Source organism: Berghia stephanieae, chromosome 1 (genome assembly GCF_034508935.2).
Source record: "Berghia stephanieae isolate SIO BIC M18660-M18661 chromosome 1, UCSD_Bste_1.3, whole genome shotgun sequence".
NCBI lineage: Eukaryota > Metazoa > Mollusca > Gastropoda > Nudibranchia > Aeolidiidae > Berghia > Berghia stephanieae.
In genome coordinates this window covers 71,125,171-71,142,670 of record NC_088360.1, presented here as the reverse complement: position 1 = coordinate 71,142,670, position 17,500 = coordinate 71,125,171, and the positions used below count along the sequence as shown (strand labels likewise).

Sequence of the window (17,500 nt, the reverse complement as noted above, 5' to 3'; positions counted from 1 at the left end):
CATGTCCCTGACCCCTCGATCTCCACCTACCCACATCCCTCATCACCCCCATTCCACCCCATTCTCCGTGACCGACATCCTCCATCCGCCATCACCATCATCCGCCCTGGAGCAGGACTTCAAGAAATCAGTAGTAGCCGCCGCAGGAGACCCAGAAAGCATCTCTCCATTCGGCCACCACAACAGCGTCTCTTACAGAAGTCCCCATCAACACGGCCAGTCCATGGGTTCCATGAGTATGGGCTCCATGGGGGTCCAAGTGACCAACCCTTACAACTACGTGCCCCAATTCCCCCAGCATACGTCCCCGTTCCCGTCTAACTGCTATGGCGGAGGAGATCTTTCTGCATACGCCGCGGACCACACAGGAAGACATAGCGGAGCTGCCGGCTGGTACGGCGGAGCAGCCGATTCCAGATTCAGCTGTAAGTAAAATTAATCCTTTTTCACTAAATTTTCTTTCTTTTGTCCCTAACAATGTGAGACGTCTAAATTTTTTAATATTATGGTTCTCACCTCAGAACATTTCATCCAAAATATTGTTTTGATGTTTTTAGTTGTCGTTTCTTTGGGGAAAAGATAGTGTCGCCATGCAAAATAGGAAATGGCATAACTATGTGACCCAACGCCTCCAAACAGTATTATGTTTTAGTGGTTTTGATGCTAAAAATCAGTTATTGATAAAAACAAGATGCGTAGGCTAAGTATTTACATCACTGAGGAGAAAACGGGTAGTTTATTTTTGTGCCAAAAAAAGATAAAATAAAAAAATGAAATAGACTATTTCCGATCATTTTGATGTTAACTTCATTTTTTCGGCATCGATAACGCCACGCCACAATTCCAGTTTGAAACGGTGGGTCACGGATTCACACATTTATATTTCCCATTTTTATTTTTATGAATAGACCAGTTGTTGGGTGTTCTAACGCTGTGCTTCACCCATCTCACTTCTTTTTTCTTATTCATTTTCCCATCTATCGTTAAAAATTCGTCCAAGCATGACCATTCACAGTCACTTTCTATTCAAGTAAAATACAAAAACATAATTTCCCTATTCCAATACCATGACAGTACCAGCAGTTCTATTTCTTCGATCACCGTCCCTACAAGCAGTAGCTTTCGATTACAAGTCCTCGCTTGTATCGATCAATTTCTACACACCATCCATCATTTCTACCCCTCACCTTTTCCTTCCTTTTCCACTTTTATCTTTTCTCTCTTTTTCTGTTCTCCTTACTATCTCTATATTTTTATGCTCTTTTTTTTTTATTTTGCCACGTCCCGACCCTTTCCCTACGACATAATCGAACACCAATTCAGGTAGCGGTTTCGGTAGAACAGTGCCATGCCCATCTGTTTTATAATGACACCACCGAGCAACGAGTTCTTCGATCGGGGAAAACAGTAACGGCTTATCAGTCGTTCATTGCCAGATGATTGGGGTCCGAATCGTTTATCGAGTTGCTCAGGGTGCATTCTCATTTTGTAGAAAAAAAAAAAAAAAGAAAAAAAAAAAAGAAACAACAACAAAAAAAACAAAAAATAAAGAAATAACAGAATTTAAAATTCTAATAAATTCTATCGAAATATTTCATTTTAAAGAATAAGTAGATTCAAATTCGAAAAATAAAAAGGGAGCGTACTAATAGCGGAATGGACAAAAAGTATCTGATTATGCACAGATACAACGAGATGAATTCAGTAAAGTGAGTGGAACTTATGTTATCAATTGCAAGGAGATGATATCCGAAGGGGGACTGAGCAAAAAAGGCTACTTTGGCTGCGATTGGAATACGCCATATTTATACTTTACCAGTTTATACACATTCATTTATTGATAATAGTGATGATAATAATTTTATACTAATGGACGGAGGATCACATCACTCTAAAACAAGGAACTCTTATTATTATGATTATTGTGAATTCAATTACCTAATCTATAATCAAAATCGCGATTGGGGCATTTCTTAGAATATTATTATTAATAATAATAAAGATGAAGATAATAATAATAATGATAATAATAATGATAATAATAATAATAACAATAATAATAATAATAATAAATAATAATAATAATAATAATAATAATGATAATAATAATAATAATAATGATAATAATAATGATAATAATAATATAATAATAATAATAATAATAATAATAATAATAATAATATGATGATATGATAATAATAATAATAATAATAATTATAATAATAATAATAATAATAATAATAATAATAATAATAATAATAATAATAATAATAATAATAATAATAATAATAATAATAATAATAATATGCAAAGTCGAAAGAAATAATAACAATACAACATGGTCTCACTATGGATCTAATATTATGAGGATCGCACCCTGGATGTCGTAGACATCAAAATAGATGGTTATTTATGACGGGCGTAAAACAAAGGAAAACAATACGAGCCCTTGATCGGATTTATGGCTTCGACTGTCTCTCTTGTCCTTGTAGTCTAGTGGTCTGGGTGTAGTGGTAGTATGTGGGTTATAGAGGTCTCTCTCTCTCTCTCTCTCTCTCTCTCTCTCTCTCTCTCTCTCTCTCTCTCATCCATCTATCCATCCTTCTATCTATCAATCAATCAATTTATCTATCTCTATCTATCTATCCATCCATCCATCCATCCATCTATCTATCTATCTATCTATCTATCTATCTATCTATCTATCTATCTATCTATCTATCTATCTATCTATCTATCTATCTATCTATCTATCTATCTATCTTTCTATCTATCTTTCTATCTATCTATCTATCTATCTATCTAATTACCCATCTATGTACATGATATGGCATTGTTTTTATCTTCTCACTCTTCCCTCTCTCTATCTCTCCTCACTCCCCCCCCCCCCCCTCTCTCTCTCTCTCTCTCTCTCTCCCTCTCTCTCTCCCTTTATTTCTCTCTCTCCTCCCATCTCTCGCTCTTTCTTTCTTTATTTATTTCTCCCCCCCCCCCTATCTCTCTCTCTCTCTCTCTCTCTCTCTCTCTCTCTCTCTCTCTCTCTCTCTCTCCCTTCAAATCATTTCAATCTGTCTCTTTAGAAATACTCTATACGATAAAAGTATGCGTTAAACCAAAACAAATCAATAAAAAATATAAATATAAAATATCCGACAATGACTTAAAGATCGTTGTCTTGATATACTCTGTAATCGGCCCTAGATTATATATAAAAATGTTAACAAGTGTGTTAGTTATTCTGGTTATAGTGTTCACTAGGTTTGTTGCCTAAGGCAGAATTCAGAGAATGAAACGAGTGCCACAGTAATTCCCTCCACGAGACATAGAGATACACTGGTGCTACTAGGAATAACCATTCGATGCTTGAAGAGGAAAGAACGGGGAAAGGGTGGGGGGGGGGGGGGGGTTGCCTCCATCCAAGCGTCAAGGCCGGAAAAGCACGTTAGTTTAATTGATTAGCTGAACGGGGACATGAACAATTAATTATTGATTTGATAAATTATTATTGTCCTTATTTCAAAGTGTGTGTATCTATCTTGTGTGTTTGAATGGTGCGTTTGGCGCTGTCAATTGTAGATACGCCTAAATTTTAAAAAATAATTTTGGTTTGTTTGTTTTGTTTGTTTTTGTTGTTACACCTCCGTACGATTCTGTTCTGTCTTTTCACAATTTTTGTACCTGTAACTTTTGTTATCGTTTTCAAACCAAACTCCAAGATAATAAGAATCTGTATGTCATTAAATATAACAAAATTTTATAAAATATACCAGAACGTGATAATTAAAATCTACGTCTTTTAAATAATAATTAATTGGTTATTCAATATATTGGGATCACGAGATATATTATATTACGATTGGCCCATTACCTATGACACTCAGAAACAGTGGATTGTTTTCCATTGGTGCATTCATATGCAAAATAATGTCATTGCAATTCATTTTTTTTAATGTCAAAAATTATTGTTAGAATTAATAGATATAATCTTAATAGAATAAAAGATTCGGAAATTCATGAATAATAATAATAATAATAATAATAATAATAATAATAATAATAATAATAATAATAATAATAATAATAATAATAATAATAATAATAATAATAATAAAATCAAATACGAAACAACAGTTTAAAAATAAATAAAGAAAAGAAAACCACAGAAAAACCATAAACACTGATTAAAAGTATGTATAATCTATTTTCTTAATATGGAAAATAAAATAATCGAACTAGAGTGATAGTTCAATATTTCCAAAATGTAAATCTTTTTTATCCACTCTACAAACCTAATCCATGTAGTCAACAATTGTACACCGTATCATTTGATGGGTTGGCAGCTCTGTGTGATTGTGTGTGTGTGTGTGTGTGTGTGTGTGTTTTTCTGTGTATGTATCGTGTGTGTATCTTTGGGGAGGGATTTGATGTTTATTTGTGGAGAGCATAGGAAAACAATGTTAAAACTGTTATTATAAAGAAACAAAAACAAGAAGTCGATCACAGCGGCGTTGACAGTAAGCGGACAAATATTTTTTTCTCGTTTTGTTCAATTATCTTTTACTACAGATATCAAGTAGCTTAAGTCTGAGGATCCCAAATTTGTCCAAATGTCTTGAAAGTCTCATGTTAAAGATGAGAATCATTTAATTCTGTTGATAATTTCAATGATAAGACGAGACATAATTCGTCACCAAAATGATATATTATCAAAAAAAAAGCGTTTTGTCCGTTTACGGCATTTCGGTGCAAATTGCTGATTGATTTGTATGATTATGATCATTAACTCTTGTCACGCCTATTATGTATAATCTAGCCAGTGATTCCTGGCCTTATATTACAGGTATTCTGTGGTAACTAATTGTTGTTGAGATTTCAGAGACTAACGAATTACCGTACTTGATTCAGACAAATAAATCATTTTCTCCTCTTTACATTTATTTTATTATTTTTTGTTCTCATACATTGAATGTGTGTGTGTGTGTGTGAGAGAGAGAGAGAGAGAGAGAGAGAGAGAGAGAGAGAGAGAGAGAGAGAGAGAGAGAGAGATTTTGTTTCATACTATTTATTGTAGACTATAATTTATTGATGCTTTGCGTTTAGCCAAAATACTGATAACATCCACCAGCCGGATATAACGTACCAACACACACAACAATGTGTAACCATGACCATTTATAGATAGTATGCAGATGACGTCACTCAGGCCTTTGTTATTGTTTTTGCCATCCGCGTTTGTGAGTTGTTCTCACTAAACTGTATTAACCAGACTATAAAAGTTCATGGTTACACAGAGTTTGTGTGTTGGTCCGTTATACTTCCGGATGGCAATGTTGTGAACTCCTTGGCCAAGCGCATTCTATTAAATTAAATTTAAATCGATCGATATTTGAAGGCCGAGTTTTCTGACCAAATTTTTAAATTCATAATTTTCCAGAGTGCGGCAGTTAATTGGCTACAGATCTGACAAAAGTAAGGACGACATGGAAATATACTGACCCTCTATCACATTAAGTCGTTGACTCAGAAAATTGCCACGCAAACAAAAAATAATATTTGTTTATATTATGTGTAGTTATCTTATTTGTTACATCCATAGGTCTTCATACATTCCATGAAAATAAAATAGTTGTTTTATACGTATGTGTATGAGTTTGTGAGTGTGTGTGCGTGTGTGTGTGTGTGTGTGTGTAACTTGTGCATGTGTGAGAGCGTGTGCGCGCAAAAATCGGCCTATGAATCACTTGTGGCATTGTTTTACTGATAAAACAAAACTTATCGAAACCAACTTCCAGTTCCATATTGTAATCTCCGACGAAAGACATTCTTTGATGCTTATCGAAACAGGAAATAAAAGAAATGATTGTTGGGTGCTTTGAAAGTGTGGGCGACAAAAACAAAAATACAATGAAAAAAATAGATATTAGCAGTAGGAACAGAAGTCTAAAAGGAACAACATTTTAATTAGTCATTTCATATAAATATATAAGGTAAAACCTAGGACTACATAATAATAGATGTCGCTGGGTAAAACCCATAGTGAGATATCGTAAAAATAATTTTAAAAGGGAAACATGAAAAGAAGAGAAAAAATTCTCATTGTCGTTGGGCTTACTCGAGTAACTTAAGTCTTATGGCCAAGGATACCGGTTACTTAAGGGGAAATTGGTTAGCTACCTGCTTGTGAACAGGCGGTCGATCAGTGAGTACTTTCCTCAATGCGCAAGTTAGACTCAACCACTTATTTACTGTTGGATAACGGAAAGGAGGTTAGGGAGTCTTGGGACAAGATTTAGATGTATCGCGAATCTAACCAGGTTCGTTCGTGCAACAATCGGAGGCTCCCGTATATTATGAACCACTGTACTCAAAATACGGCTATTATATCATTAACTTAATGTGTAAAAAAAAAAAAGAAAGAAGGGGGAAAAGATTGGGGAACTATGACTCAAAGAGCTACAACCATGGTACCAATCCCAGGCGCCATCAAGGCAGAAACAGGTAATAAATAGGACTTTCCCTTGTATCGGTATCCCGTCGGCTTTGCGTAATCTGAGGCGATATTTGAGAAGGAAAATCTGATTGGAAGTGGGAGATGCTTAGCCGCTACCGGTCGGCATCTTCAAAGGGATGTTATTGTATTGATCTGTCTTGTCACTGCCGTGATTTAAAAGGGAATGAATGGGAGAGGTAGAGAGAGAGAGAGAGAGAGAGAGAGAGAGAGAGAGGGAAGAGAGATATAAAGAGAGATAGAGTGAGAAAGATAAAGAGAGTGAGTGAGGGAGAGAAAGAAAGAAAGAGAGAGAGAGAGAGAGGAGGGGAGAGAGAGAGAGAGAGAGAGAGAGAGAGAGAGAGAGGAAAGAGAGAAAGAGGGGGAGAGATAGACAGATTGAGAAACAGAGAGTGTATGAGAGAGATAATGACGGAAAGGGGGGGGGGGGGTGAGTGACGGAAAAAAGGGGAGAAGCCCGAGTATGTCATTCTTTTTTTTTCATTTAAGATAATAATATACATATCAAAGATACTTTTTTCACCATCATTTTACGTTTTACTTTCCATTTGGAGATAGAATACAAGTCCGTCCATGTCTACATAGTAGTTAATATCGAAACTTTTTTGAAATTCAATTCTTCATTTAAAATCTCCGGCCGCATTTTTGTATATATAAACACTTCACTTTACTCTTCTGTAGGTCGTAATGTAAACTGTAGAAAAATGAAGAGCACCTGAAGATCTCTATTCCATTGTTTTTTTGTGTCCAAAAAAAAAATATGACTCTCTGACTTTCATTACAATTATAACTTTAGTAGTTTATAACGTTCGAAAGTGTATGTCATTTATTTCAAATCTTGAAATACACGACAGAATGTCTCTAGTCACAAAATCACCTGGCCATCGACATCAACCCTGAAAATGATATTCGTTCCTTTTAACTGCACCTTGAGAAATATGAACAATATCACAGGAAATCGTGATATTAAAGCTCTTCAGACTATTCCCGCATCACTTGCATTGTCAGCCCAATATTTTTTTCTCGTCCGACAATGATTTCCTCTTTCTTCTTTCTTGACACACAATGGTGAAATGCATTTTTAACGAACATTGTCGGATTGAAGGGATATAACAAAAGATAGAACAGAATGCATGTATGAGGATAGGCTTTTAAAAAACAAAAAAAGACGAGAAAGGGGGGGGGGGTGTTGAGAGAGAGAAAGAGAGAAAGGGGAAAAGAGGAGAAATTATAAAACAAAACCAAAGAGATAAAACATTTTTTAAAAGAAAAGAAAAGAAAAAAGAAGAGAAAGAAAAGAAGAAGTAAAATATGGTTTACAATTTATGATAAATCACAATAGAGCAAAAATAAAATAAAATAAAGCAGGAAGAAAAGACAGGAATATTATCGTTATGACCATAAAGCGAGGAAAGAAGAATCCCACGGCGGTTTGAAATGGCCAATATCATTAGTCGGCAAGGCTGTCGTGTAAATGGTTCTAATCGTATTATTGCTTAATGTTGCATGGCGGGACACCAGCCAGGCAGCCAAGAGACGGCAATATGGCACAAAAAAGGGAAATGTTCAACGGACCTAAATTTGTGAACAGTTCCCAGAGCTGGTCCTGGCATGTTCAACCATTTATATATTGCTTTTTTTTTTTCTTTTCTTTTCATTTTCTTTCTTTCTTTTTTCTTTTTAAGTAACCCCACTGCCATATTTTCTCTTTATTTTCGTGGTATATTCAAGCCTAATTAATGTCGACATATAAAAAGGGCAAGCACCGGGTGACCAAATTTTTGTTTTAAAAAAGATAGAAAAGAAAAGACTTCTGCCAACCAGCAGAGACATCACAATCAATTTACGAAGTGTTTTGGAATCTGACGACGTTAATTCTCTCTCTCTTCTCTCTCTCTCTCTCTCTCTCTCTCTCTCTCTCTCTCTCTCTCTCTCCTCTCTCTCTCTCTCTCCTCTCTCTCTCTCTCTCTCTCTCTCTCTCTCTCTCTCTCTCTCTCTCTATATATATATATATATATATATATATATATATATATATATATATTCTTTTATTATTTTTTTTGGGGGGGGAGGTTTCTGTGTTTTTTTTTCTTCAAGCTATTAAACTCTTGCACGCTTCCCCCCCCCCCCCACTTTTTTTTTTTCCATTCTCTCTTTATCTGGAATTTCGAATTGAGTTGAGATATGCTGAATTATTATTTCTCATGGTTATTTATCTCGTTCATATTTTACTACTCTTTCAAACTAAGGCTTTGTGGTCTTGTGGTATGGCGCTCGCCTTCGGACTGAAGCTTCGGGATGATTTCGTGACCGTACACGAATACGGCGAGGAATTTGCGGCCTGGAAAGATCATTATAACATAGTGGTGTGACGGCATTAGAAACTGCTGCCTTCGGACCAATCGGTCCTAGGTTTGAGTCCCGCTCTGAGCGACGCAAAGTTGAATCTTTGGAAAAGGTTCTTTACTCACATTCTCTCGCCGTACTTCGGTGTGAAATTGATATTTGGCTGTAAACAGTAATGTTTCTGTCAAAAAGAAAAAAAGAAAAAAGCAAAACAAAACAAACAAAAAACAGAAATAAACCCCAACAAGCCCCCCCCCCCCCCCCCCCCCCATGTAATTATAGCTTTACAGGCTTCATGCCTTATGCTACATATTTAAAGGCTGTGAAACAAACGAGAAACCCAACTCAACAGCGTACTGGGCGATACTCGGCATCATAATGTACTTTAGGACAGAATCGTACTCGAGAAATTGCTAATTTATATAATTCCCAATCACGTACTTTGTGTGTCGAAAAGAGTTGGCGGGCAGTTTGGGTAGCCGTACGTCATCAACAAGCAAAGATGATTTTTCTTCTTTCTTTTTTTTTTCAAAGTCAGTTTCTAAAGTGGTCGAGCATACCACCCGTCTTGCAAAAGGACCTGTCCATGCTTTATCTGGACTCCCTTCCACCCGAATAGTAACTGACTCCCCTCTTCACCCAGCAGTGATTGGGTTAGCTGGGTGGGTCAGATCAGGCGGAAAGTACTTTGCGTCGTGTCTAAGGTGGCAAAAATTACTACAGTGCGTTTAACATGACAGAAACCGGAGTAAACTCCGGATCCAAGGACTTTGATGGACTCCCGCCCTCTTCCAATAAACAATACGAGACGAATTCTTTTTCTTATTATTTATTTCATTATCCGTTTTTAAAAATCTCTCTCCTCATCTTCTCCAATCCAGCTTTCCAATTCTACAATCCGCTGCTACTTAATAATATCAATACAGTGAAATTAAAGTCATCCTCTTTGTACCTGCCGGCGGGACGGTTGTGTTGTCGATTCGCTCAATTTAATGCCCTTACTTAAAACTCATTTCTAATCAATATAATTTGTCTGAAAGAGATTTTTTCCTCCCTTTTCACAATTCTCTCTCCCTCACACTCCCATTGACAATGGGGAAAAAATCGTTCAACCATTTCATCCCGATCCCTTTCTAGTGAAAAAAAAATGGCTAAGGTAGAAAGAGAGCGAAAGAAGGAGAAGGGGGGGGGGGGGGGTAGCAGAAAGAGGACTATGAAAAGGCCAACGCGGCGATTAGGTTTGTTTCATTTCTTTATTTTCTTCCATACTATTTAATAATTAATTGTGCTCATTACATCCTTAATTGTTAAGCATTTTATTGTAAACGGTATTCTTGGAATGTCTTCATTTCTAACGTATGAAATTTGTATTTAAATCAAATTATAAAAGCAAACACAAACAAAAAATAAAAAACGATTTACAAGTTGGAATCAAGGATATAATGCCATGCATAAAAATGAATGATTCTTAAAATCAATGTAAACAGAATTGTTATCCTCGCGACATAAAATGGAGAAAGAAAAAACGAACAACAGCAGTAACAACAGTAAAAAAAAAAAAATTAAAAAAAAAAAAAAAAAAAAAAAAAAACCAACTTGAATGGACTGTAACAATTACTAGCTACCATTTTGATAGGTAACGCTGTTCTACCTCCAAGTATCTTCCAACAGATCGAAAAGATTCAGCTACCAATAATTGGTGGATGGACAGAGAAAAATGGGCAAAGCATAACATCGAGATGCTTAATCGCCGGCTCGAATTTTGGGCCTATCTTATGCCTTGTGATCTCGTGAGTCCAAACCACAGCGACTCACCATGTTAGATATTTGGTACTGTACTACATACAATGATTACTTATACAGAGCACGGCGTCTGCCAACCGAAACCAGCCGAATCATCAATGACGACTTGGTTCTCAGCCCTCGAGTCAACAAGACCGATCGCTGATTTGTCCCATTGAGGCGTCCACGCGTATGGAAAGGTGGACCACATTACTCACGGTTAAATGAACCCACCTGGGTAGACGGACATCGTGTGCTCGCCGGGTTGACAGGCAGGACGATGACCGTAATATCTGTCAGTCTATGTAATGTGGTTATGGCTTGAAATTGGAACCTCAGCTTTATTTTGAAAAGCAATGGTAGGTCCATATCTACTAAAAGACGGATATAATAGGTAGAGAACAGTTCTAAAAGTATGGGCCAAAAAACCTAATCCTCGTAAAATTTTAAGAAGAGTCCAGCGTAGAATTTTATATAGAGTGAAATATCGAAGGTCAATGAGTAATCAAGGCGGATGATGGAGATAAAAATGCTTGAATTCGATTTTGAAAAAAAAAAAACAATAAACAAACAAAACAATGCAAAGCAAAGCAAACAAACAAACAAATCCAAAACCCAACAAACAAAAGAAATACAAACCATTTTCTACATGAAAACTGTTTAGTTAAGTATCCATTTGAATAAAAAACTAAACTTTATTTATAACTATATTTTGTATCATTATACAAATGCCTCGGTTGTTACATAGCCTTACCAAGAAAATATTTCCGGCAATTTTTTTTTTAGTGGAGTTGGATTTCTGAATGAATTTTTTAAAAAGGGTAGCTATTAATTGATAGAACGATTGGCATCACGCAGGTCTTCGTTATTGGTTTTTTTTTTTTTTTTTTTGTTTTTTGTTTTTTTTTTTTGTTTTTTTTTTTTTGCCATCCATATTTATGAGTTTTCTCAATAAACGGTATTATCCAGACTATAAACGTTCAAGGTTACACATAGTTTTGTGAGTTGGTTGCCGGATGGCAATGTTGTGAGTTTCTTAGCCAATAGTACAGCTTATTAGGATACAAAGTCAAAGAAAATGATATACAGCTGAATTTTGTAGACAAAAACTAAGACAACTCAGAAGAATCTATTACCTTTCTCTAGATCTGACCAAATAGCTTTTATATTTAAATCACAACTGACTATGATGTAAAATTTAACTAAAGTCTATATTCTCGTATGTCATAACAATGATGGAGTATTAAATTTGCGATATATTATTTATCGTTTATTGAGACGTGCCAGTGTGTTGTTTGTTTTTGTTTTTATGAGAAAGCTGCCACCAGGGTAGAAAGTTGAAGGGAGAAACTTTGCATTAGTATTATGTGGACGAGAGGCTATGCAATATAAAAACAAATCAAGCCTGGCCTCATTAGCCAAAAATTGTCATATTGTAAGAATGGCCGCTTGAGTGGTGGCAGAGCCCTAAAGAAAATAAAAACACGAATCTAACACCTGCCGCGATCCTAGTATCCGATTACATAAGTGTCTTGCTGCCTTATATAATCGTTCTACGGGTGCTGACACGCGGAATAACTGGTACGAATCCACGATAACCGAGGGGGCCAGTTATAATAATCTGACTAATTGAGGCTCTATTTTTTTTTCTTTTCTTTTCTTTTCTTTTTTTTTTCTCCAAAAATCAACAGAGTTTGATCTTGTATCTTTAATTGTTGTTTAAAACGTTAATAACAATATCAACTGTCTCGTCAGAATAGAAAAGGTATTTGATTGCGATGAATGTGGTACTTGAATCTGACACTGACGTCTATGTAAAACTCAAAGAGGTGCAAGATTACCTACTGTGTGGCACTGTTGTCCTGAAACATCGAGAATAACTAACTGGAACCGGCACTTCGATAAATCATCTCGGTAAATAGGGTGTGAATATTTAAACCCAATAATGCAATCTTGTTGACACTGCGCCTGTGTGGAAATGCTAGAGTGAGCAGCGGAATATCTTTTGTTTGATCAATGGCTACCTGCTGTTCCCACCCCGTATGACTTTGGGTTGGGGGTTTTCACAGGCATTCTCGTCAACAATAAAACAATTTTGTGCTGACATTCGACATGCTTTTACGTAGTGTGTACCTTTTGAGTTTGTAGACTGGTGCTGCTCTGTAACTGAATGTGATTGATTCATTTTGATACCTTTGACAAATTTGAGACAAGTTTTGTAATATAATACTTCGGGAACCTGTTACTTTTAAGTAGTGAATTATGACCTGACATGATGTGTGAATGGTACGTACTGTACTTGGTATGAATATTCTAATGATCTTTAAAACTTGACTCAGGGTGTTGACATTCGTGACAGTTTAGAATATGCGAAAAGATGAGGTTTTACTTATATTGTTCTATAACATCGCAATGGATGAATGAATGAATACATGATTGAATGAATGAATGGATTTAAAGGTCAATAAGTGGACAAATGATGGATGGATGGATGGATGGATGGATGGATGGATAGAAGGATGGATGAATGAATTGGTGGATTTATGGATTGATGAATGGGTGGATGAATGGAAGGCTGTATCATTAAATGGGTGGTTAGCTGGATGAATGGATGAATTGGCGAATGAACGGTTTGGTGAAAAAAAGGTAAAGAGCTAGTTAGCAATGAATGAATAAACACAATATTCCGATCTGAAAGCAGCGGACTACGATGATGGAAGTTAATGTCAAAGCAAATGTAATCCCAAGTTTACTCTGGATCATGTGTCTTATCTGTTAACGAGTTCTCGTCATCTCTAAAGGCTAAGCGCGTAATTAATTATGAACAGGAAAGTTTATATATTTTGGGATTTGCGTTAAAAGGATATCGCAGATTATAAGATAACATGGAGATGAAAGCACATTAACGACACACTGTAAGGTGTTGGAATAATACAATCCTGTTTTTATTGGCTTGGCAGAGAAGATTGGGATTCCATTTAGATTTCGTTTAAATATTTCTCTATTTTCCCGAATCGTCACACTGTCTCATTTTAAAAATAATAAACCCAAGTGGTATTGAACAGAAACCTTATAAGGAATGATAGTTTACCTATGTTTTATCGGCCTGGCGTTGTGTAATTCTAGTACGGTTATAGCCATTTTTATGAAATGTTGGACAGTCGAATAAATTGATCCTCTGGTTTGTAAACATTCATTCCGATGCTTAGACATATTGACGCAGTTAATTGCACTGCAATATTATAATATATTGATATTCATGAATGGTTAAATTAACTATATAAGTTATTATTAATAGCAAGGATCCAGAGGGCCGTTTATTTGGCTGGTAGACATTTATTCAAGATGACTTTGGTCAATACATTTTGGACAATGTACCATATTTTACATGATTTGCTACAAAGACTTAGCTTAATACAGACTATGGATATTGAACGCTTTCGAATACGAAATGTGTAGCTCTAAAATGTCTAGCATATGTCTGGTCTCGATGTGTGAACTGGAAATTTTAACATATTTGAAAAAAAAAAAGAAATGAAGCGTAATAAAGTGCATTGTTATATTACAAACAGTGTAATGCACTGTATATATCATTTACACTAGTCTGCCGATTTTGGAATGGCGGAAGTAATTACTTTTTTAATGCAAAATTTAGGATAGGGTATGGAATAATCATACCATATCAAAAGATCCTCTACATTTTCAAATACAGTCCAAGTTTCACTATCGTGATTAGTTCACAGTCTACCCATGGCTCCAATTCCAACAAGGAACTGCCAGCTGGCCAGAAATCAATATTATTATTTCACCGCCGTGCAAAATCCTCATGACTCACACACGTCATCAAAAACAAGAGTCAAGAAAATTTCTGTCAGTGGACGTTGGACGCATTATTATTTTTGTTCTTCCTAATCAACTGTCGACCACCTGTGCAAACCTGCTCCGCCTTGCGCCCACTCCGGGTCCACTGGGGCGTGAAACAGGTAAGTCGGAGACTGTCGGGCTTTTCTCACCTTGGAGCGGAGCGCCAAGCGTCATTGCAAACAGAAAATAATGGCATTAGCACCTCCGGTTGACCAATTACCTGACCATTATGGTCGGCCATTACACCGCACACCAATGGACAAGACTTGCGGTTGGACGGCTCTATAGACAGGACATATTGTCGGATCATGATTATGTAGCAATATTTGTATGGAATCATTATGTCCTCGGAAATCTTTTGGCCGAGGACGGCTACATTCTGATGTCTGCATGATAATGTTCTAAGATTGAATGATATCACGATGACTAAAATGATCGCGTGTAACCATTTCTCATTTTATATCTATGTCTCGTTGTAAAAAGAGCTACAAAAAAAATATCTACCATATTCTGGGATGTACTGCAATAAAAATCTGAAAGGAAAATAAATTGCCATTCTCAGCCAGTAAAAGCATCTGCCAGTTCCAACAGTTTTCTGCAATAATGCCTTTTAAAATCCATTATTGCGAATTTGCATTTCATATTATCAAGTCTCGTTAGATATTTGTCTTTATTCATTTTTTTTTCCCGAGCTAAAATGGCACATCTTTTATTCATCGCATCTGGCAACACTATCTTTGCATGTGAAGTTACCTTGACAGACGTACTCTCTCGTTAGGTCCAAAGTCTGCCAGTCTGTCTCTTCAAGTCCCCAATGCATTTTTTATGTTTGTCTGTCAATTCAGTGGACCGAAAGTCAAGAAAGTATGGGGTTTCTCTAGTCGACAAAAATCTGACTGTCATTCCCCTCCTTACAAGTGGATAACAATGGTCACTAAAAGTAGAATGGGATTGTTTTTCGGGTAGAATCTCAAAGAGAAATTGACGTTATGAGTGTTTGGAGATGTCAACACGCTTTATATTGATACGAGAAATACGATATTTGACGAGCTTGCCTGTAATCATTGGCTATGCCAACATGGCTCTATACTAACATGTTAAAATCAGACAAATATTAAAGATTTCCTATTCTGAAATATAATAATTTAAAAAATAACTTTAAATCCCTTCAAAGAATTTGTATCTTTTGATTCGTTTTACAAAGGTATGATTCAAATCCCATCTCAAAGCTGTTATTCTGATTTCTCTGTCTACCTATTTTCAGTTTTCAAAAAATATTTTAAAATTTGTAAGTATTGATTATAGTACTCCTCCTTTACACAAATATCTTACCCAGACTGCGCTAGCGTAGAAGCAATTTTGTCTGGTTGCTTATTTCTTTATAACAAAAAAAAAAAAAAAAATGGGGGGTGTTGGGGGGGGGGGGGGTGTTGGGGGGGGGGGTGTTATCAAGTTGCAGATGAGATGATTTTTATTTAAATGACAACTCATCGTTTATTAGAACTGATAGGATTCTTGGAAATTTACTTCAAAATATCATTATCTTCTTAATATACGTTTTTTATTTTTTTTTAAATATATAATTTAGATCTGGCGGAGATAGTGGGATGGGGTATCTTCTGTCAATTATTATTATTATACATATTATATTTTCTACCCCCTTGCTATCTTTTCACCTCCCGTCTTTCCTATCCTTTTCCGATCCATTGAATGTCAAACGGGAAGAACACACACACTCACACTGTCGCACACTGACAAAATACAATTTACTTATTTTTCTAATATAGCCAGGGGAAAAAATCTATTTCAAAGATGGATCGATAACAATGATCCTCATCTCGCCAACAAAGCTAAAACCAAAGACTTCAAGAAATCTCGGGTTGGAGACTTTTTAACAAATTAGGTTCATTTTAACCAGTTAACTGCCGCACTGTGGAAAGAAAACACGTAATAAAAAATTTGGCCAGAAAATTCGTCCTTCAAATATCGATCAATTTAAATGACCCTCATCTTGGCAAAAACTCTCAAACCAGGGACTTCACACGGGTTAACCGATCGATTTTTAATATAAAAGTTTTCTGGCCAAACTAGAAAAATTATGTGTTTTGTCAGAGTCGCTGACAGTTTGCCAGTGTCAACCCAACATACACCCGGGATCTGTTTGTCTTCATCTCTGACAACGTCTCCGCGTCGACTTAGGACAGGATGAGGTTGACGCTGAGAACGTTGGGATACTTTGCAAATATTTCACAGCTTCAGATTACTTCATTCAGTTATTCTCTCAGTACGTTTTATAAAACCCAAGTTTTCATTTCATAAAGTATAAATCGCTCGTTATGTTTCATTTTTTTTTTACCAGCTCTCTTATAACACACATCACTGACTATGGCCAGGTACTCGTTTATACTCGAGTCGATTCTAATAAGAACTGATCATCTTTTTTGATGACTCGCTGGCTTACTGGTTAAAGACGACGCAAACAGTAGTTTGACGCCATGACATTGCACAAACGTGTTACTTTTTTATACCAATTAACAGCGCATCAGAAATAAAGCTTGAGCTTTTATATAGGGCAATATCCACTAAACGTGGTCAATGCGCTTTACAAGCTGTCCATAGCCCCAACTCAATGTTTTACAAGATAAACAATGCTGTTGTAGGGTCGATATCCTGACACCAAAGGGGAGTCAACGCCACTATACCATATGATAAACAGTAGGAAAACTATCGCCAATACTCTGTCGTACTCCCATAGAAATCCATTTATAAACTTTTGGTCAAAAACTTTCATTTCAAATATCAATCGATTTAAACGGTCCCTAACTTGTCAAAAAAATATGAAATTGGACACTTCAAAACTTTAAATCTTAGGCGAGAGTTTTGGTAAATTAAGTGTTCGTTTATTTCAATCGCAATTTCAGTCAAAAGTTTTCTAGCCAAAATGAGAAGAATAAAAAAAAAAAGATTTTTGTAAAAGTATGTCAGATTTTCCGATAGCCA

The 17,500-nt window shown here is 36.0% G+C and overlaps 1 protein-coding gene across 2 annotated transcripts in view; it reads left to right on the top strand.

Moving 5' to 3' along the window:
* LOC144981008 (homeobox protein Nkx-2.4-like) overlaps window positions 1–17,500 on the top strand; it is a 43,493-nt gene that overhangs the window by 14,249 nt on the left and 11,744 nt on the right. For both annotated transcript variants that reach the window (XM_078929081.1, XM_078929072.1), the window contains exon 2: window positions 1–425. This exon is cut by the window's left edge and continues 395 nt beyond it. In XM_078929081.1, coding sequence (XP_078785207.1) covers window positions 2–425 — 424 coding nt within the window. In that variant the 5' untranslated portion in view covers window position 1. The remainder of the gene's footprint in view (window positions 426–17,500) is intronic.